Below are 23124 nucleotides of genomic sequence, written 5' to 3'. Positions count from 1 at the left end.
TTCCTTCCTTCCTTCCTTCCTTCCTTCCTTCCTTCCTTCCTTCCTTCCTTTCCTCCCTCCCTCCTTCCCTCCTTTCCTTTCCTTCTCTTCTCCTTCCTTCCTTCCCTCCTCCCCTCCTTCCCTCCTCTCCTCTCCTTTCTTTCTCCCCCACCTTCTTTCTTTCGTTCTTAATGGTGCAGGTTTTAGTTGATGTAGATGATGTAAGGACTTTCAAAGTTAAATTTATTTTACTATGAATTATTTGGAAGTAAATTAAAATTTACTTTAAGTGTTTTATCATAGAGAATTATAATTATTCTTATTTTAACATTGCATGTCATCATATTTCCAGAACCTATGAATTAATGTCAACCAACGTAAAATATGTATAAAGCTGACAATAGCAAAAAAAAATCATTTTCAAAATTAATCATATGAAAATTAACAACATTTGCAGATATCTGATACTTTTATTCCTATTAAATGGGAAAGTGGGGCACAAAAACCTTCTTTAAAGTTCAGTAGATGATGCTAAGACCAGTAAAAGAACCTGAATGGACAGGTGTGGAAATATTTGTGCCACAAAGAAATGTAAGCATCTTGTTATGTTCTGTGTCAATGTTTCAAACTTGAATAGGTGAGCTTTTTCTAAGCACGTATCTTTAATACCAGACAGATTTTTTTTTCTGGAGAGTAAAATTATGTAGTCTTATACTGCAATGATTGCCCAACAAGTATGTGATAGGCTTAATAATATCCTGTTAAGAGTCCACATCCTAATCCTCAGACTCTGGGAATATATTACCTTATATAATAAAAGGGATTTTGCAGATGTGATTAAATTAACAGTTTTGAGATAAAGAGATTATCTTGGATTACCCAGTGATGGAATCACAAGTATTCTGGTAAGAGGAGGGCAGAGGAGAAGATAATATAATGGCAGAAATAGGATTGGAGTAATGTACTTTGAAGATTGAATGGGGGGCCACAAGCCAAGCAATATGGTGACCACCGGAAGCTGAAAAAGGGCAAGGAAATGGGTTCTTCCTTCAGAAGCTGCAGTAGGAACCAGCCCTGCTGACACCTTGGCTTCAGCCAAATGAAACTGAATTTGAGCTTCTGACCTCCAAAACTATAAGAAAATAACTGTTGTTTTCAGCCACTGTTTATGGTAACTCATTAGAGCAGTAATAGAAAACCAACATAGGAAAATGTCAACTATTCAAAGGGAGGGGAAACAGTGATTTAGAGCTGGTCAGTTTCAGAGCTGCAGAGCAGAAAAAGACAGGGCTATTTCTCTCTGAAGTACCCTTTCTCTACTCAAGTTCAGAGGGCAAACAAATTCAATAATTTACCTTAAGAAATTGTTACTAGCTGGCTAGTACTATATATTCTGTTAGGGAATATATTCTATTAGGGAGAAAAACTCTTAAAAGAGATAGCTTGAAAGTATATTTGATGCCAGATTGCTCTAAAGTCCCTCTTCCTTATCATCAGTGGGTGCTAGAGCACTTTGTACCACTTAAAGGATTTTAACTTCTGCTCAGGCATGAGAAAGAGCACTTTGTACCACTTAAAGGATTTTAACTTCTGCTCAGGCATGAGAAATGGCCAAGAATAAATAATCCAAAAATACATGAAATCACTGAATCAGGGAGAAAGAAATATATTTCTAAGTATATTTCTTTAAATTTTGCTCTAAATACTCCTGTTAGCGTAGGCTTTAACACTGTCATGATCATTGTCTTCATCAGCATCAGCATCAAAGTAAGGCTACATTCAGTGCCTGCTTATTATGTGCTAGGCATTGTGATAAATCCTCTGTCTGTGCTCTAATGTAATTCTCACAATAATGCCATGAGTTAGGTATTATTTTTTCCTACATTGTAGATGGATGGGGAAACATCTTAGAGAACCTAAGTAACTTGCTCATTTTCACACAACTATTAAGTGTTAGAGCTGGGGCTTGATCTGTATGAAACCAAAGGTTAATGCTTGATTCTAGTGAGTTCCATATTTTTATACAAAAGAAAGAATGCATTTAAAGGCAGGCTATGTATACCTTCCTTCATTTACGGTAGTGTGGATTGCACAGACCATGGTCTTCTCCACCATGTCATTGTAATTAAATTTTAAGTGCACAACTTCGGGAAAAATTGACCCTGAGAAGCCAAATCTATGAAGCAGTGGCCACAGACATTTATTGCCTATTACACAATTATAAGGAAAGACTTTTTTTTAAAAGAGGTAATGGAAAAATAAGCTTTTATTTACTTATTTTTAATTGATGGAGCAATGACCTGGTCAATAAGGAAAATCATGTCATTTCTCAATGAATCTTCCTAGAAAAATAGTTTATATAGAGACTGAACTCTTTTGTCTTAATTTTGATGTTAAAATTATTTTTAAAAATTTTTTTAAATATTTTATTTATTTATTTGACAGTGAGAGAGGGAACACAAGCAGGGGGAATGGGAGAGGGAGAAGTAAGCTTCCCGCGGAGCAGGGAGCCCAGTGCAGGGCTCGATCCCAGGACCCTGGGATCATGACCTGAGCCGAAGGCAGACGCTTAACGACTGAGCCACCCAGGCACCCCTGATGTTAAAATTATTAATTTTGTGGGTGCTATTCATGGAGAATCATTTTTCTACTGATACTTGGAAGAAGCCTCACTTTTAGTTTACTAAAGTCATTTGATAAATGATCATTTGACATTGTTTTGGGGTATGACCATTGTTGATGCTAAATTCTAAGACTTGAGAGGGTATGCATCCTGTATTTATCACGAGGACATGAATTAAATGCTTTAGAGTACATCACTAGACATGTCAAAATCTCATTTCTAAATGAGATGAGAACAAGGGCTTACATTTTTTCTTTCTTTCTTTTTCTTTTTTAAAGTAAGCTCCACGCCCAACTTGGGACTTGAACTCATGATCTGGAGATCAAGAGTCGCAGGCTCCACCAACTGAGCCAGCCAGGCACCCCTTAAATTTTCTCTTTAGGGGTGGAAGAGGTATAAAACATTAGTAGCTGCTAAAAGAATTGGTTGATTCATATTTTAAAATTTAACTTTGCTTAATTTTATTTATTGTAGAAATATTAATCTAGAAAATTTTCTAATTATTGCATAAACCAGTTTGGTTCAAATTAAAATGATTTAAATTTTTTTTTAACAATTAAAGTCAGTTTACAAACCCTGTAACTTGCAGATTCTGATTTTTAAGTTCAGCTAAATACCAGCAAATTGATAAAAATGTGAGAAACTATTATCTTTTGTGGTAGAGGAAAGTCCCTTTCAAGTAAGAACAAGAATAAAACCTGGGTTATTATGCTACTCATTTTTTTTAAAGATTTTATTTATTTATTTGAGAGAGAGAGAGCATGAGAGCTGGGTGAGGGGCAAAGGGAGAAGCAGACTCCCCGCTGAGCAGGGAGCCTGATAGGGTCATGACCTGAGCCGAGATGCTTAACTAACTGAGCCACCCAGGTGCCCCAATGATACTCATTGTTTAAAAAAACTTCTTATAGTCTTATATAAAATCTCCAGTGCAAGAGAAGGAAATTATCAGAATTTTAATAATGAGAGAGATAAAATTATAATTTAAAGTAAGAATTTAAAAAACTAAATGAATTGTAATCTAGAATTACTAAAATAGTTACCTATATATATATACATCTTTAGAGGTTTTTGCATTTTCTAAATTTTCCATATTTGCGTATTTATTTTTATCATCAGAGAAAAAGAAATTAATAAACAAAAGGTGGCCTCAAAACAGAAAATGAGTCCAAAAAAAAAACCCATTTGATTTTCTGATTTTATTTCCTCTCTCTGTGTGTGAGGGTGGAATCCCAATTTTTAGTATGTCACATGACTAAGTGAATGAAATTTAAGTGTAAAGGAGTTCCAGGGAGTTTTTTTTTAAATGACATTTTTAATCCAATACACTTGATAAAAACCAGGGTAAAGAAGTGGAGACACTACTTGCTTCATCTCTGGTTGGGGCTTTGAGAGAGCAGTAGCAACAGCTAGAAATCCATGCCAAGTATATTGGGCAATTGGGAGATAGGGATATTGATTTGACCTTAGGACTTGACTGATCCAAATGCCAAATTTTAATTTGAAAATGAAAAACTGGATGTCTGAGAAATGGAGTGATTTGGTGAAGCAAACAATGGATTCCCTGGTTAAAAATTTTACTCTTAGCTCTGCCATTGAGTTCCTGAGTTAACCATTTATGTAGTGGTTTCTTAACATGTTTTATTTTATTTTAGTTTTTTAAAGATTTATTTGAGAAAGAGGGAAAGGGAGAGTAAGCAGGGGGAGGGGCAGAGGGAGAGAGAGAGTATCTCCAGCAGACTCCCCACTGAGCATTGAGCCTGACTTGGGGTGGGGGCTAGATCTCAGAATCCTGAGATCATGACCTGAGCCAAAATCAAGAGTCAGACACCCAACTGACTGAGCCACCCAGGCACCCGAATATGTTTTAAAACTAAAAAATTTAGAGAATCAAATCAGTTCTGTGGAAATACACACCAAACCCACTTTTGCTATAAATGCCTCTATGGTTAAGCAGATTAGGGCAACAGCTTTCTCCATTATTTGTTCTAAAACCTAATTCATAGGTTCATGAATTGAAAAGAACAACTCTGAAACTATTCCACAAAAGGAAAGATGATTTCTTTCTCAACAAAGTTTTAGAAACCCCAAATACTAAAGTTTCCATGTTTATGCTTATTTATGAAACTTGCCTACCTTCCAAGCCGATCCCCTAGCCACCCGCCAAAGAATGATGCAATCATTCCACCAACTGCAAAGCTAGACACAGACAAGGACCAGAGCATGGTGACGAGGCTAGTAGATGCTGTAGTTTCTTCCTCCACCAAAGGTGTTGGTATTGAATCCCCTAGGTATGGGACTGTGGGCAGTTCCTTTGTACTGTTGATAGTATAGTTGTTGATAGCTTTTCGGTCATTCAGTGGAATACCCAAAATGTATTCATAATGGGATATTATTACCTGAGGAAATAAAATAAAGAAAAATAGCTCCAACATTTCAAATATTCTATACACCTTTTGTTTGTTTTTCCCTTAGAATGTTGTTCGGTGTTTAAAAGGGTCATCCCAATTATATGTATTATATACATACAAACACAGATAGATTTACTTACAGTTGACCATATCCTGTAAAACAGAGGTTGCAAATTCCAGTGCCCACATGAACTAGGCAGGAACAAATAAGTGAAGGAGAACCTTGATAACTAGAGGACTGAAATACTGTCTCTAGTATTGAGAATATAAGAGCAACTGGGCAAGATTATAGCACTGGAGAGCATTTCCCCCACCTAAAGAAGGAAGCTGCAAATGTGAGACTAGTATTGCATGACCTTTAATTTTTAAAAAAGAAGCCAGAAATCTGGGTTTTTATGTAAAATTCTTCAAGTTTTAAGTGCAGGCATCTATTCAAATTGAAACTATTCTGCAGATAAAAAGATACATTTTCACACCATGTTACCTCTGCACAGCAGGGTTTAAATTGATTTATGTAAATATTCTAATAGAAGCATAAAAATGGCTGTAAGAAAAAAGTTTGGGAAAGATAAGATGAAGCCAAAAATAAAGTTAGTATACAAAATATAAACCCTCGGTGCTATATCCTTGCTAGAAATATGCTATAAATTTACCAGTAAATTTCCTAGAAGCCAGTGCAAAGAGAGGAAAACAATCATGTATATTGAATTTCAAAGATAAAAATAACTTAGTGGCCCCTGAGAAGGGATTGATACCTGAAGGAGTTTCTTCCTCTGTGTCCTCACAAATTTCAGTATGTAATAGAATGAACAGAACTCAAAATTAAATATCACACAGCCATAGTTTATCCTGTGTTTCAGAAGAGGCAAAGATCCTACCAAAGTATAATTGAGTAAAGGCACAGCCTTCGGGCTTCTTCCCTTGTCCTTCCTCTCAGTGCTGATTTGGTTACTATTCAGTGGCATGGGAGGACCTCTGACAAGGACCTGGAACGAACCTGCTCTAGGTTGTCAGTCATGGGCAAGGCCCTATGTGGTAAAATCAGCTGAGTGAAGGAGGGAATTGATAACCTCTTATGATAAAAGAAGTCCGACCAAGACATTTGCCTCATTAGCAGACCATTCTACATGGATAATATGCATAGAAAAAAGGCTAGAAGGAACTATCTGAAATGTTCTCAGCTGTTTGCTCTATGTGGTAGAATTAGTATAGGTGATTTGTTCCAAATACTTTCTATAACAGGTATGTGTAGTTTTTATAATCATAAAAAAGTGTGATTTTAAAATACCCTTAAACAATGCCACGTGTCATTCCACTAACAAACACAAATGAAGCTGAACATCTATTCTTCTATAATGATGTTTAAGCAGCTTGTTAAACACAGAGAGAGGGGCTCTAGAGAGGACATGAAGCCCGATGCCAGTGGGGGATCCCTATTTTCAAGTCTGGCTCTAGGACTTGGATTGAAGGAAGGGAAACCTTAGCCTAATTTTCTCTCTCCTTCCCTGGAGAAGATCGTTTAAATAGGATGTGAAAAGGTCTTCCACAAAGAGACTCTGCTGATCCTAAATTACGGTGATGCTGAACCAAATTTCAAGAAGGCTGCTAAATCGGCACGTGTTGTCATCACCCACAGGAAAAAGTGGTGACCCCCAGCATTGTTATCTAAATCTCTCAACTACAGCAAGACCACCACACTCATGATAATATGTGGCACCCAACCAAAGCACATCTTCTGGCCCAAGGAGCGACGCTTTCAGGTGATAGACTGTGGTCAGTACATTTTCCTTGGAGTCCAACATTGTAAGGGAAGAAGGTGAGATATGATATATTTGGAGAAGGAAAGATGGCGGAGGAGTAGGGGACCCTATTTCAACTGGTCCCCGGAATTGAGCTGGATATCTACCAGACCACTCTGAGCACCCACGAAACCAGCCTGAGATGTAAGAAGATCTGGATCTCTACAAACAGAATATCGCAGGCGGTTGGTTTTGAGGTATGAAGCGGGGAGCCGTGATTCCACAAGCAGATATCGGAGGATAAACGGCAGCGGGAGGGTGCCTGGACATGGGGATCCTACACCACCGGTGAGCGATAGCCTCGCGCGCTGGGGACGGGCCACAGACTCACTGACCGGTAGCAGCGGGGAAAGGACTTTAGGGCAGCCCCTGGGGCGGAACCTGGAGCGACGGGTCGGGTGGGCAAACTGGGAGCGGCTGGCGGTTTTAGAAGCACAAAGGGCAGAGACGTGCCCTGACCTGGAGGCAGGACTGGGAGCACTGCGGAGGGGCGCACAACCCAGGCCGCTGCAGTTTATAGCAGCATGCACAGAAACGGAGATGGTGTGGCCTGGAGAGCTCACTGAAGAACAGACTGCAGTCTCTCTGCTCTGAGGCAGAGGGTTGGAAACGGTCTCTTCTGCTCTGACTCGTGGAAGAGACACGGAAAGCCGCCAGCGAAAGCCACCAGAGAACAAAAGCCCCAAAGACTGATTCCTGCTGAGCCCATCCCCCGCCACAGGGGCGCAGGGCAACTCCGCCCAAACAGGGTTGCCTGAGTAACAGAGCGGCAGGCCCCTCCCTGAGAAGACAGGCTGGGAAAACAAGAGGCCAGCAACACTAAGGTCCCAAGAAAACAGGTGCATCTTGTTTGGGTTCTGGTCAATAATTTGGACTCTACATTCCCTCAAACACCCATCAACAGAATGACTAGGAGGAGGAACCCCCCAAATAGAAAAGACTCAGAGGTTATGACTTATGCTGCAGATTTACAAATGGATGCAGATATAACCAAGATGTCAGAGATGGAATTCAGGCTAGCAATTGTGAAGACAATGGCTAGAATGGAGAAATCAATTAATGGCAACATAGAGTCTCTAAGGGCAGAAATAAAAGGTGAATTGGCAGAACTTAAAAATGCTATCAATGAGATCCAATCCAATCTAGATAATCTAACAGATAGGGTAACTGAGACAGAAGAGAGAATAAGCGATCTGGAAGACAGTATAATAGATAAAAAGGGAAAAGAGGAGGCCAGGGAAAAACAACTCAGAATCCATGAAAATAGAATCAGAGAAGTAAGTGACACCATGAAGCATTCCAATGTCAGAATAATTGGAATCCTGGAGGGAGTGGAGAGAGAGAGAGGACTAGAAGATGTATTTGAGCAAATCGTAGCTGAGAACTTCCATAATCTGGGGAATAAAACAAACATTCGTGTCCTAGAGGCAGAAAGGACCCCTCCCAAGATCAAGGAAAACAGGCCAACACCCCGACATGTAATAGTAAAACTCGCAAATCTTAGAACCAAGGAAACCATCTTCAGGACAGTTAGGGGGAAGAGATTCCTTAGGTACAGAGGGAGGAATATCAGAATAACATCAGACTTATCCACAGAGACCTGGCAAGCCAGAAAGGCCTGGCAAGACATATTCAGGGTACTAAATGAGAAGAACACGCAGCCAAGAATACTTTATCTGGCAAGGCTGTCATTTAGAATGGATGGAGAGATGCAGAGCTTCCACGACTGGCAGAAGTTGAAAGAATATGGGACCACTAAGCCTGCCCTGCAAGAAATATTAAGGGGGGTTCTATAAAAGGAGAAAGATCCCAAGAGTGATCTACAACAGAAATTTACAGGGACAATCTATAAAAACAACATCTTCACAGACAACATGACGACAATTAATTCATGTCTTTCAATAATCACTCTCAACATGAATGGCCTAAATGCTCCCATAAAACGGCACAGGGTTGCAGATTGGATAAAAAGACAGAACCCATCCATATGCTGCCTACAAGAGACTCATTTTGAACCTAAATATACATCCAGACTGAAAGTGAAGGGATGGAGATCCATCTTCCATGCCAGCGGACCTCAAAAGAAAGCTGGGGTAGCAATTCTTATATCAGACAAATTAAATTTTAAACTAAAGTCTGTAATTAGAGACACAGAAGGACACTATATCATTCTTAAAGGGTCTATCCAACAAGAAGATCTAACAATTGTAAATATCTATGCCCCCAACATGGGAGCAGCCATCTTCATAAGCCAACTGTTAACCAAAATAAAGAGTCATATTGATAACAATACGTTAATTGTCGGAGACCTCAATACTCCACTCTCAGCAATGGACAGATCATCTAAGCAGAAAATCAACAAGGAAACAAGAGCTTTGAATGATACATTGGACCAGATGGACCTCATAGATATTTACAGAACATTACAGAACATTCCACCCTAAAACAACAGATTACTCATTCTTCTCAAGCGCACATGGAACTTTCTCCAGAATAGACCATATACTGGGTCACAAATCAGGTCTCAACTGATACCAAAAGATTGAGATTATTCCCTGCATATTCTCAGACCACAGTGCTTTAAAACTGGAACTCAATCACAAGAAAAAATTTGGCAGAAATTCAAACACTTGGAAGCTAAAAACCACTCTGCTCAAGAATGTTTGGGTCAACCAGGAAATCAAAGAAGAACTTAAACAATTCATGGAAATCAATGAGAACGAAAACACATCGGTTCAAAACCTATGGGATACTGCAAAGGCGGTCCTAAGGGAGAAATACATAGCCATCCAAGCCTCACTCAAAAAAATAGAAAAATCCTTAATTCACCAACTAACTCTACACCTTAAAGAACTAGAGAAAAAGAACAAATGACGCCTAAGCTACTCATTAGAAGAGAAATAATTAAAATTAGAGCAGAAATCAATGAATTAGAAACCAGAAACACAGTAGATCAGATCAACGAAACTAAAAGTTGGTTCTTTGAAAGAATTAATAAGATCGATAAACCACTGGCCAGACTTATCCAAAAGAAAAGAGAAAGGACCCAAATTAATAAAATTATGAATGAAAGGGGTGAGATCACGACTAACACCAAGGACATAGAAACAATTATTAGAAATTATTATCAACAACTATATGCCAATAAACTGAGCAATCTGGATGAAATGGAGGCCTTCTTGGAAACCTATAAGCTGCCAAGACTGAAACAGGAAGAAATTGACAACCTGAATAGGCCAATAACCAGTAACGAGATTGAAACAGTGATTAAAAACCTCCCAAAAAACAAGAGTCCAGGGCCTGATGGATTCCCTGGGGAATTCTACCAAACATTCAAAGAAGAAATAATACCTATTCTACTGAAGCTGTTTCAAAAAATAGAAACAGAAGGAAAACTTCCAAACTCATTCTATGAGGCCAGCATTACCTTAATCCCCAAACCAGGCAAAGACCCCATCAAAAAGGAGAATTTCAGACCGATATCCCTGATGAATATGGATTCCAAAATCCTCAACAAAATCCTAGCTAATAGGATCCAACAATACATTAAAAGGATCATCCACCAGACCAAGTGGGATTTATCCCCGGGATGCAAGGGTGGTTCAACATTTGCAAATCGACCAATGTGATAGAACACATTAATAAGAGGAGGTAGAAGAACCATATGGTCCTCTCAATTGATGCAGAAAAAGCATTTGACAAAATACAACATCCTTTCCTGATTAAAACTCTCCAGAGTATAGGGATAGAGGGAACATTCCTCAAGCTCATAAAATCCATCTATGAAAAACCCACAGCAAATATCATCCTCAATGGGAAAAAGCTGAGAGCCTTTCCCTTAAGATCAGGACCACGTCAAGGATGCCCACTCTCACCACTATTGTTCAACATGGTACTAGAAGTCCTAGCAACAGCAATCAGACAACAAAAAGAAATAAAAGGTATTCAAATTGGCAAAGAAGAAGTCAAACTCTCTCTTTTCGCAGACGACATGATACTTTATGTGGAAAACCCAAAAGACTCCACCCCCAAATTACTAGAACTCATCCAGCAATTCAGTAATGTGGCAGGATACAAAATCAATGAACAGAAATCAGTTGCTTTCTTATACACTAACAACGCAACTGTAGAAAGAGAAATTAGAGAAACGATTCCATTTACAATAGCACCAAAACCCATAAGATACCTCGGAATAAACCTAACCAAAGAGGTAAAGGATCTATACTCTAGGAACTACAAAACACTCATGAAAGAAATTGAATAAGACACAAAAAGATGGGAAAATATTCCATGCTCATGGATCGGAAGAATAAACATTGTTAAAATGTCTATGCTACCCAGAGCAATCTATACCTTCAATGCCATCCCGATCAAAATTCCAATGACATTTTTCAAAGTGCTGGAACAAACAATCCTAAAATTTGTATGGAATCAGAAAAGACCCAGAATCGCCAAGGAAATGTTGAAAAAGAAAAACAAAGCTGGGGGCATCACGTTGCCCGATTTCAAGCTATATTACAAAGCTGTGATCACCAAGACAGCATGGTACTGGCACAAAAACAGACATATAGACCAATGGAACAGAATAGAAAACCCAGATATGGACCCTCAACTCTATAGTCAAATAATCTTTGACAAAGCAGGAAAAAACATGCAATGGAAAAAAGACAGTCTCTTCAATAAATGGTGCTGGGAAAATTGGACAGCCACATGCAGAAGAATGAAACGCGACCATTCTCTAACACCATTCACAAAGATAAACTCAAAGTGGATGAAAGACCTCAATGTGAGACAGGAATCCATGAAAATCCTAGAGCAGAACATAGGCAGTAACCTCTTTGACATCGGCCACAGCAACTTCTTTCAAGATACATCTCCAAAAGCTAGTGAAACAAAAGCAAAAATGAACTTTTGGGACTTCATCAGGATAAAAAGCTTCTGCACAGCAAAGGAAACAGTCAACAAAACAGAGGCAACCCACAGAATGGTAGAAGATATTTGCAAATGACACTACAGATAAAGGGCTGGTATCCAAAATCTATAAAGAACTTCTCAAACTCAACACCCAAAAAACAAATAATCAAGTCAAGAAGTGGGCAGAAGAGATGAACAGACACTTCTCTGAAGAAGACATACAAATGGCTAACAGATACATGAAAAAATGTTCATCATCATTAGCCATCAGGGAAATTCAAATCAAAACCACACTGAGATACCACCTTACACCAGTTAGAATGGCAAAAATGGACAGGGAAAGAAACAACAATGTTGGAGAGGTTGTGGAGAAAGGGAAACCCTCTTACACTGTTGGTGGGAATGCAAGTTGGTACAGCCACTTTGGAAAACAGTGTGGAGGTTGCTCAAAAATTTAAAAATAGAGCTACCCTATATCCCAGCAATTGCACTCCTGGGTATTTACCCCAAAGACACAGATGTAGTGAAAAGAAGGGCCATATGCACCTCAATGTTCCTAGCAGCAATGTCCGCAATAGCCCAACTGTGGAAAGAGCCGAGATGCCCTTCAACAGATGAATGGATAAAGAAGATGTGGTCCAGGGCGCCTGGGTGGCTCAGTTGGTTAAGCAACTGCCTTCGGCTCAGGTCATGATCCTAGAGTCCCGGGATCGAGTCCCACATCGGGCTCCCTGCTCAGCGGGGGGTCTGCTTCTCCCTCTGACCCTCCCCACTCTCATGTTCCCTCTCATTCTCTCTCTCTCAAATAAATAAATAAAATCTTTTTAAAAAAAAAAGAAGATGTGGTCCATATATACAATGGAATATTACTGAGCCATTAGAAAGGATGAATACCCAACTTTTACATCAACATGGATGGGACTGGAGGAGATTATGCTAAGTGAAATAAGTCAAGCAGAAAAAGTCAATTATCATATGGTTTCACTTATTTGTGGAACATAAGGAATAGCATGGAGGACATTAGGAGAAGGAAGGGAAAAATGAGGGGGATGGAATTGGAGGGAGAGTTGAACCATGAGAGACTATGGACTCTGAGAAACAAGCAGGGTTTTAGAGGGAAGGGGGGAGGGGGGATTGGTTAGCCCGGTGATGGGTATAAAGGAGGGCATGTACTGCATGGATCACTGGGTGTTATATGAAAACAATGGATCGTGGATCACTACATCAAAAACTAATGATGTATTGTATGGTGACTAACATAACATAATTAAAAAAAAAAAGAAATATGATGTATTCATAGAAGGCACCCAACAAATGCTTGGACCTTCATTTTATACCGCTCCCCCCCCCAGCTTCTCTCCTTTCTTCCTCTCTTTCCTAACTAACCACTTTATTGAACACCTTTATGCTAATCATTCTGCTTGGCACTGGTGACAGGAAGAGGAAGACAATCCTGCCCTAAATGACCTTACAGCCTTAATTAGAGCAAAGGGAATGAAGTCTTGGTTCCCCCACTTACAGACTGTGGGAGCTGAGAAAAATGACATCCCACTCCTGTTTATTCATTGTATACCAGAGTAGGGCTGCACAAAATAAATGAGACAAATGATAGAAATTATTCAATATTTTTAAAAACACCCATCCAAATAGTTATCCAAATTTTGTTGGACTTCCAGACTATTACTTAGCAGTTATATATTATTTTACTTTGGATTAGCTAGGAGGGACAGAATTGGGGGGGAGGATAGGACCTTCTTAGTGTTAGGGCTCCTAAAGTGTTTCATCTGGCCTGTGATTGGGCATAATAAGGTTTTTGGAGGTTAGACTAAGGAGAACATATGTTAAAGCACCTGATGCACAGTGAGTTGGTGCCCAGTAAAAGCTTATGCATAAAGTGAAATAAATCCTTCTATTGCTTCCTCTTATTCCCCAGCATTTTTCATTCATTTTTTTACTCACATATGGCTGGGAGCTCTGAATAAAGGTTGCAATAAGCTCTTAAGTTTTTTAAAACAACATCTGTAGGCACGTGGTATTCTGGCTGGAGTTTTCTGTGAGCTCAGCGAACAGCAGAGTCAGAGATCAAGAATTGTTTATTGCCCTTTCTTTGTGAGGGTTACTGAGAAGCCAAGGCCAAGTTATCAGCTTTGAAACCACACACATGGTGCCTGACAGAATGCTGGGATTACCCTATGTTCCCCACGTGGACACACTTTATCTCTGGGTATGAGGAACACAGATCTTTCAGTCACTGACAGAAATTGCCAAAAAGAGATTTGAATTGTACATGTGTCACTTGCCTCTTGAGGTGCATTGATCACACCAATGTCATATCCAAACTGGAAGGAACCCAGTGCAGCAGTGAAGACAGTGAAAACCAAGGTCCCGGTGATCTGTGGGGAATGAAACACAGGGCTGCGAAACACAAGGCAATTTCAGTTACCTACCATCGTGTCAGTGTGCAGCTTGGACTTCTGACAGTCTCAACAGGCTGGTTCTTGCTCCTTGGTACTCATTCACAGTGTGCCCTATGCTCCCAACAGGCCTCATTCATACGAGAATGCAAGAGCCATTCATCAAAGGCCCTACACTGCTAAAGCTGAGAAAAGTTTGGGACAATTTCTTCCAAGAGAGGAACCAAACATCCTTTTCCATACATATATTTAAGATTCAAAATCAGGTTTGAAGACTAGAATTGCTGCTGACCAAAGGAAACCACTGTGATAAAAATAGTCAATTTATATCATTTGGAGAGGTAAAAAAGACACCAGTAACAAAAAGATAGGGAGGTCTCCTGGGCATTGTTATGGTACAAAAACACCTCAAAACTCATACAAGAAGCATCAGCCAGGCTTTATCATGACCACATCAATATCCAGGTAAGGATAATTTCTAAGATTTGCAACTAGTTGAATCTAGAGTTATGGATTGAAGGATGCTATTTTCTTTCCAACTCCATGTAGCTACAAAACTCAGTGTAGAAAGGGACAGAACATTCATTCCCTTCAACTCATAGTTACATGTCTAACCATCTTAGAGAAATCATATCATACACATAGAATCTCATATCAGGATATTTGATGCAGCATTGTGTGTGTGTGTGTGTGTGTGTGATAGCAAAAATTGTAGAAAGAACCAAAATGTCATTCAATGGAAAATGGCCAAATAGATTCAAATACATCATGACACATACAACTATGCTGTGCTGCAGCTAGAGTAATGTGATCATTTTGTACTGACTTACTGTTAAGTGATAAAGGAAGCTGTGTAATCTCATTAATTTTTTAAAAGGCTTAAACTTGAGCATTCTTTGATTTGTGTATGTTGTATGTAAGTCACAGAATATTTTCTTGAAGAACAGATAACAAAAGGATGACCACTGAGGAAGAATATGAGACTAGAGAAGGGGGATAAACGAGTATTTTTTCTTTTATTTATATTATCAGACATTTTATAAGGGAATGATTTCCTGTATAATTACATAATTTAAATGTTTAAATAAATAACATGGGATATTGTAGAAGCTTCACTGAACAAATGAATGAGTCATATCAACATGAATTCTAGTTCCCACTCTCATGTTTAGGGAGCATATGACCCAAACCACTTTTCCTGTAGGATCTTCAGTTTTTCTCTAAGTAGGGGGATGATTGTAAATCCCTACTCCAGCATGAAAAGTAGCTTATTAACCCAAGTCCTCTCATTCCCTAATAAAGCCAGAGATTAGAAATTTCAGTGTCATCATCAACAAAGTATTATCACAGAACCAGCCTGAGAGCCTTGAAGTTACGGAATCTAGGGGTTCTAAAACCAGACCCTCATTGGAGAGCTTGTTATAGGTGTAGCTTCCTGGGATTCACCCCAGACCTACTATTGGATTGGAATCTCTGTGGTGAGAATTGGGAATCTGTAGGTTTGTTCTCTTTCCACTAATTCAGAATTAATTTCAGGTGGCACCTCTGTAGGCTTTTCTTCCCAGCAACTTCCTTCCTGAAAGGACTTAAAACTTTCTCCAAAGATATGATAATATTATATTATCCTAAAAGAAGCATATATATCCTGTATCTATATATATCCTGAAAGAAGCATATATATATATATATATAATATACATTATATATATTGAGATATAAATCATATATGCATATACATAATAAAATAATTACAAATAAATTCAAAGTATGTTAACTGTAAAATGTACCTGTGTGCACAGGTTTGTGTGTGTGTGCACATACACACACAAATATGCTACATGGTATGGGATTACCAGAGATTTTGAATTATCCTTTAATATGTAACTAGATATCTAATACCTAGTGCCTCAGGCAACCAAAGCTAAAATGGGTTCCATTTACTTGCTGGTTTCTCCTTAAATCCTTTTTCTCCTTCAGCTGTTTCCAGGGACAGAAAATTTTATCCTTTCATTTTATTTGTAGTAAGTAACCATCATCAGCCGTGAGGGGACCAGAGGGCACCTTGACAAGGCTTCCACCCACTTCCCTGATAGTCTCCGTCACTACAATCTAGACAATTTGATATTAGGTGCAATGCAAACACAACTTCAAGGCCTAATCCTGAATATTTCTGCCTACTGCATGCCTATCTTTTGCTCTATGTGATTGTCTCTTTTAACTGTATCGGTTTTCTCTTGCAGCTAAAACAGATAACACAAGTTTGTTATCTTACAGTTCTTGTACATCAGAAGTCTGGTACGACTAAAATTAGGATGTTGGCAGGCTGTGTTCCTTTCTGAAGGCAGTTGGGGAAAATTTGGGTTGATGGTAGAATTCTGTACCTCATGGCTGTAGGACCAGGATCTGTGTTTTTGTGCTGGCTGTAAAGTGAGGGCCATTCCCAGCTTTAGAGGCCACCACATTCCTTGGTTAGTGGTGTCCTTTCTCTATCTTCACAGCCAGAAATGGGCCAGTCAGGTCCTCACGTTGCATCTCTCTGATCCTGACTATAGCCGGAAAAGTTCTTCCCATTGAAGAAGTTATAAGATTAGATTTGGCCTATCTAGATAATCCAGGTTAATCTTCCTATCTCAAGGTCCATAATCTTAATGACATTTGTAAAGTCCTTTTTGCCTTTTAGGGTAACATATTTACACATCCTGGAGACCAAGTAATGGACACTTCTCATGACAGCACTATAACCCTATTTTATAGATAACTAGACTAGGTTACAGTCTCACAGTCAGTAACTTGTGCAATAATGGCTTAGATCCAGACCCTATGCTTTTAACTAATTGGTTATTTTGAATTTCTCATTGGTCAGAAACAGACATTCAAAAGTCAAGCACATCTAAAAATCTAGGATCATAATCTTTCTAAATAAAAAAAAAATCTAAGAGCACACATATTCGTAGAATTTGCCAAGTGTGATGCTGAAGCCAACTCACCAACACCCACCAGTTTCAAGTGCATTTTCCCACTACCCACCACACAAATCCCCTCCTTCCTCATCTATCCACAGAAAATTTTTGTGACATTTCTGTACAAAAATACTAAAGGGAAAAAACTACTCAACTGCTCCTCTGTAGCTCAGCTGAAGAACCACCTCATGGCCTTCCCACCACCAAGCCCAGGGCCAGTTGCATCCCTGCATCTCCTTTTCTTCCTGTAGCAGAATGTCCAAGCACTTGGTGTCTTAGTGACTGCCCTTCCCACTCCATCCCTGGGCTTCCGCTCTCTACTGGCTCTCTTCTCCTGCCCCCACCAGACAATCATATAGTTCCTTTCTTCTTATTTTAACAACCCAACTAGTCACCATGCCAATGGTGAGCAGGGGTGCTATGGAAATGGAAGTTAGGGGTGAAGGTGGTGGCCGTAGCAGATTTGGTTCCCCATAATCTTCATCAACTCTCCTCTGCCACTCCAAATACACACTCTACGTCACAACAGTGTTAGCTGCTCCACATTACTCTGATAAAAATGAAATTTAATTTTCAAAGACTTAAGTTCTCTGGAGCTCCTGTCTCATTACTTTCTAATCAAATTGTTCTAAGTCATTACTATAGCAATTCTGGGGCTGCCCCTAAGACCAATTTCTCATGTTATAGGAGTAACAGAAAAAAGGAACTGTAAAGGAAATAGAATTTTTAGACATTTAGAAATCTTAGAGTGTCCTTAAAGTCCTTGTCCTCTGGTCTTCCTGGCTTCTTTTTTCAGAGTTGGCTTTGGTCTTGCTATCTTGCGGGGGCAGGGCTGCAGTTTCCCCACTTTAACTTCCTAAGATAGGAATTTTACCTAGTCGGTCAGGTAAGGAACAATGTTATCAATTTTAAGAAGGTCACTTGAATTCCCAACTAAAGTGATAATCCCAAATATAGAAGTCTCTGAAACTTTGATTCCTTCCTTCCTTCCTTCCTTCTTTTTCTCTTTCTTTCTTTCTTTTTTTCTTTTACTTTTAGGTTTAATTTCCCTCTCTGAACCTTACCTTAAACTGGCTCTTTGCTTTCCATCTTTTCTTTTTCTGTAGTGAAATGAAAGAGATAACATTTATATTCAATCTTCTATATATTTTGGTACTAGGTTTGGACAGAAAAGTTTTGTTTATGAGAAGGGAAATTTCTGAAGACTGTTAAGTCTGAATTAGCCCATCAATCCTATCCATTAATCGAGTGTCCAAGAGGTTGACTGAGGGTAGGTACATAGGAGCTAATGAAAACAGTGAGAACTTAGGATCTTACTTTGTCCAGGCTCTGTTCTTTCAACAACTCTGTAGGTAGTAATTATTATTATCATGTCACATATGGAAAAACCAGTACACAAAGGGTAAGGAATTTGTCCAAAGCCATATACCTACAAAGTGGCTGAAGATCTTCAAGCTTTGTCTCTCACCTCTTCATAGGCAACAAGATATTAACCCTGACTCTTAGAAAGACTACCCCCACTTAGAGCTTAACAATTTTAAGTTAGAGAAACCAGGTTCCACATCCAATGAAAGATATGCCACAGGATAAATGTGGGAGTACACAGAATGGGCAAGTGGCTGAACCCTAACATAAAACAAAATGTGGGGGGCGCCTGGGTGGCTCAGTTGGTTAAGCGACTGCCTTCGGCTCAGGTCATGATCCTGGAGTCCCGGGATCGAGTCCCGCATAGGGCTCCCTGCTCTGCAGGGAGCCTGCTTCTCCCTCTGACCCTCCCCCTCTCATGTGCTCTCTGTCTCTCTCATTCTCTCTGTCTCAAATAAATAAATAAATTCTTTAAAAAAAAAACAAAAAACAAAAAAACAAAATGTGGTATTTATTTTGTGGCTTAGAAATTAGATGGGGTGGGCGCCTGGGTGGCTCAGTCGGTTGAGCGACTGCCTTCGGCTCAGGTCATGATCCCAGGGTCCTGGGATCGAGTCCCACATCGGGCTCCCTGCTCTGCGGGGAGCCTGCTTCTCCCTCTCCCACTCCCCCTGCTTGTGTTCCCTCTCTCGCTGTGTCTCTCTCTGTCAAATAAATAAATAAAATCTTTAAAAAAAAAAAAAAAAAGAAATTAGATGGGGTTTGTTAGAAAAAACAAATAGACTTGGAATTCAGAAAACCTAGAAGACTACCAGCTAGGCCCTTAATATCCCTGAATCTGCTTCTTTGCCAAAAAAATGGATATCATAAAGATTAAATAAGATACTAATGTGGTCTTCCTATAAATAATGAAAGGGCTATAAAACAATTACATCTTTAATCACATTAGCACATCATTTATCTCTCTTGTCAACCAACCACCTGTCAGCTTTTCATATGTCACCAATAATCTTCACAACAATACTACAAAGTAAAAGAAATTATCCCCATTTTACAGGTGAGGAAACCAGGGCTTATAGAAGATTAAGTGATATGCTCAATACCATGCAGCTAGTAAGTAACAGATATTCTAGCATTTGAACCCAGAGCTGGTGTTCTTAAACTCCCATTTCTAAGCAAAAAAGCAGATTTTCAGCAGCTACAGACTGACTGGTAGGGAGGAGAAGCTGATGTCTTTCCTCTAAACTGCATGGCTCCAAATGCCAACCTAAAGGTGATCTTGCACCCAACTTTGGAAAACTCCAGGGGCCTCTCAAGCCATAGAATTTTCATGTTGAAAGGGACCTTAGAGAACAGAGGATTCTAATCTAAGTTCTTCATTTTCCACTTGAAGAAACTGAATTCAGGTCCTTTGTCTGAGTTAGACAGTACATTATTGGGTATATTCAGTGTGAGAACTCAGGTCTCCTAACCCTCAGTTTCATGCTTATCCCACTTTCAAAGTCTGGGCAGATTTACAAAGCTGAAACATCGTGCTTTACATCAGTTCTCATTATTTCTGGGTTCCATTATTAAGCGATTCCTTGGTTCTCAAGAAAAGTCCTACAACAATTTCTAAAGGGAATTTAGTGATAGTTCAAAATGAAGCTTGAGCATTTACTATGTGTCAGACACTGTGGTAAGCATATTACCTTCCCTTTTGCAGTCTCTTACAAACTTTAGTTATTTGAACACTACCTTTATTATTTTTGCCAAATCTACATACTATCGGTATAGTTATTAACTTAATATTTGTCTTTATATCACCTTTAAAATGCTAACTACTTTAGCTTTATCCTGGGGTATAATAGGAAATCATGAAGTCCTAGTTATTTTTAAAATACATCATGCAAATGCATGATTATTAACATTAAAATATTTGTCATCTGTCTCTCAAATACTAGCTCATTTAAATACTCCCAGACTATCAAGAACTATTAGAATCCCTGTATATCTTATATCCTCTTATTATATCCCAATATGTTCTTATTTTGTCACAATATAGAAAACCCAAGCTCAGGTAAATAACTTAACTTTGGTCTCACAGCAGGTAAGTAGCATCATCACACTCCAAATCCAAGCCTGGCTAACCACAAAGTCTGTGCTCCTAGCCTTGTCACGTACTCACATGAAGAAATGCTCAGCAGAGTAAGTTACAACAGGCCAGAACTTTAGATATCCTACTCTAAGAGGGCTACAGATTTACCTACTTGTGTGATTGTGTGAAGGGGTGTGTGTGTTTGGTTGGGGAAAACTTGTAAGAGAACGACAGCACTATGACCTTTTTAAGTTTTTATTTTGGGAAGTATCATATCTATAGAGAAGTTGAAAAAGTAAGGCAGTGAACATCCCATAACCTGCGTTCAGGAATGGTTAACATTTACATTTGTTTAACTTTCACTGTGTATGTGTGTGCATGCACAGGTATGTATGTAGTGTGGTTGGAATCATTTGAAAATCAGTTGCAGATATTAGTGTCACTTCATTCCTAAATACTTTAGCATGTACTCACTAAGAATGAAGACGTTCTCCTACATAATTACAATACCATCATCATATCCAAGAATGTAATAGATATACTAATATTATCTAATATAACAGCCCATTTTCGAAATTTCCCCAACTGTCCCCATATTGTCCCTTACAGCTGTTTTCTTCTTTCCAGGATCTAAGATCACTTGCTGCACTTGGTTGTCAGTTCTTAGTCTCCTTTCATCTAGAACAGTCCTTCTGCTTCTTATTTTTCATTCATTGTCATTTTTGAAAATTTCTGACCAATTTTCATGATTAGTTAGATTCAGGTTAATCTACCCTTTTTTTGCACATTCCTTTAGTAATATGGTTATGCAGAATCACTTGAGAAAGTTACACAGACTGCTCAGAAGACAGAGCAAATATCCTTAAAATTCTGAATAGATATATAAAATACTGAATATGATACATATTTTTGCAGCTAAATGAACTATCAGTTGGCCAAGAGAAGTAGCTTCAAGTAGCTACACCCAACATCCCCCAAATCCTCCCTATGGTCGCCGACTTGAACAAATCCCCCTATTCATTTCCTCAAGCTGATTTAAAATGAACATAATGCTACTTTACCTTATCTTCTGTCATTTTATCGGTTGAGAGTCCTCCTCGTAACTCCAAGTCCTGTGGTGAGTGTGGCACATGCAGCTGGCCAGCCTTTCTCCAGCTTTCTACTAGTTATACATTAGAGGAGGAGGAGCAAGGCAACGAAGCAGCCTGGCCATTACCTTTAAAATCTGATTTCAGCAGAGGCTGAATATGGAGGAGAATCTAATCAATAAATGCTTTGCCTTAATGACTTGTGGCTTCAAACTTGTGCACCAGCAAAAGAAAATGGGAGCAGGTCCCTCAGGCATAAGTCACAAACCAGAGGTGGTCACACTTTAACACGTTAAGTACACCAGTAACCAGGAACAGGTGAAAAAAGAATTCTTTGGGGTCTTCTGTAGAAGATGAGATGCTGGGTTGACGTTTCATGTTGTGGGGATGACAAAGACGAGGGACATGGGAGGCATGCTGCACTCTGCTCTACAGAGAACCAGAACTGTGTTTTTTGTGCTTTAGAGGTGGGCTGTTTGGCCAGAGGCCATTGTAGGCTTGAGTGGTTTATCTGAATGAGCTTCTGAGAACTATGAACTTGGGTTCGAATCTCAACGTTTTACTGGTGGTAGGTATCACCTTAAGCAGTTGGCTCCCAGTGACTTTTCTATGCCTTAGTTTTTCATTGAATAAAATGAAAACAGAACACACTTTGTTTTGCTATATGGATTAAATGTGATAGGAAAGTGGTTAGCTTAGTGCATAATAAGTGCTCAGCAAAATGTAGGTTGTTATTGTTTTTGCAATTATTATTATTGGTTTGGTGTATGTCTAGAGGTGCTTGTTGGAGTGTAGAGTCTCAAATAAATTGCTCATTTGGCTTGAGTCTGTACCCTTCTTTTTTTTTTAAGATTTTATTTATTTTTTTAAGAGAGAGCAAGCAAGAGAGAGCCCGAGCTGGGGGAGGGGCAGAGAGAGAGGGATAAGCAGATTTTCCACTGAGCCGGGAGCCAGATGTGTGGATGTGGGGCTAGATCCCAGGACTCTGGGATCATGACCTGAGCCAAAGGCAGAGGCTTAACTGACTGAGCCACCCAGGCACCCCGAGTCTGTACCCTTCTGTGTCTCCTCTATAATGTTCAGTCCCTGTGGGAGCCCAGACAGTATCAAAATTTGCTGAGCTTGAACTGTATGTGGCAACTATTGTCACTTGGTTCCACTGAGGCTCAGCCGGAACCAGTTCCCAGCAGAGGAGATCTCTGACAGTCCCCTAAACCAGGATGTTATGAAGAAGCAGTGACAAAGTGAAGAGGTAAGGGAGACTCTGATTTCATGTGTCTTTTATTTCACCACCACCCTTTTATTTCTATTACCTCTATGGGGCAACCCAACTGAATAAGTAATTCAGCTCAAACCACAAACTTGAGCCCAGCACAGTCCCAGGCTCTGAAATGCATGAGATCAACAAGACACTTAGGGGTTCACAATGTATAAGAACAGACAAACGGAATCACAAACACTCATACAGTTTTGTTTTTTTGTTTTTTTGTAGAAAAA

General features: G+C 39.3%; 1 protein-coding gene across 1 annotated transcript in view; it reads right to left on the bottom strand.

The window, feature by feature from the left end:
• The window catches only part of SLC2A2 (solute carrier family 2 member 2), a 35653-nt gene extending 14038 nt beyond the window's left edge, over positions 1–21615 (bottom strand). The window contains exons 1-3 of the mRNA XM_021702592.1: positions 21601–21615; positions 14024–14116; positions 4736–4998 (exon numbers count right to left, since the gene is read on the bottom strand). Coding sequence (XP_021558267.1) covers positions 4736–4998; positions 14024–14116; positions 21601–21615 — 371 coding nt within the window. The remainder of the gene's footprint in view (positions 1–4735; positions 4999–14023; positions 14117–21600) is intronic.
• Positions 21616–23124: the final 1509 nt, after the last annotated feature.

The sequence above is a fragment of the Neomonachus schauinslandi genome, chromosome 1 (genome assembly GCF_002201575.2).
Source record: "Neomonachus schauinslandi chromosome 1, ASM220157v2, whole genome shotgun sequence".
In the NCBI taxonomy this organism is placed as follows: Eukaryota; Metazoa; Chordata; class Mammalia; order Carnivora; family Phocidae; genus Neomonachus; species Neomonachus schauinslandi.
Note: the sequence above shows the minus strand (reverse complement) of the source record. Positions and strands in the feature narration are given on the sequence as shown.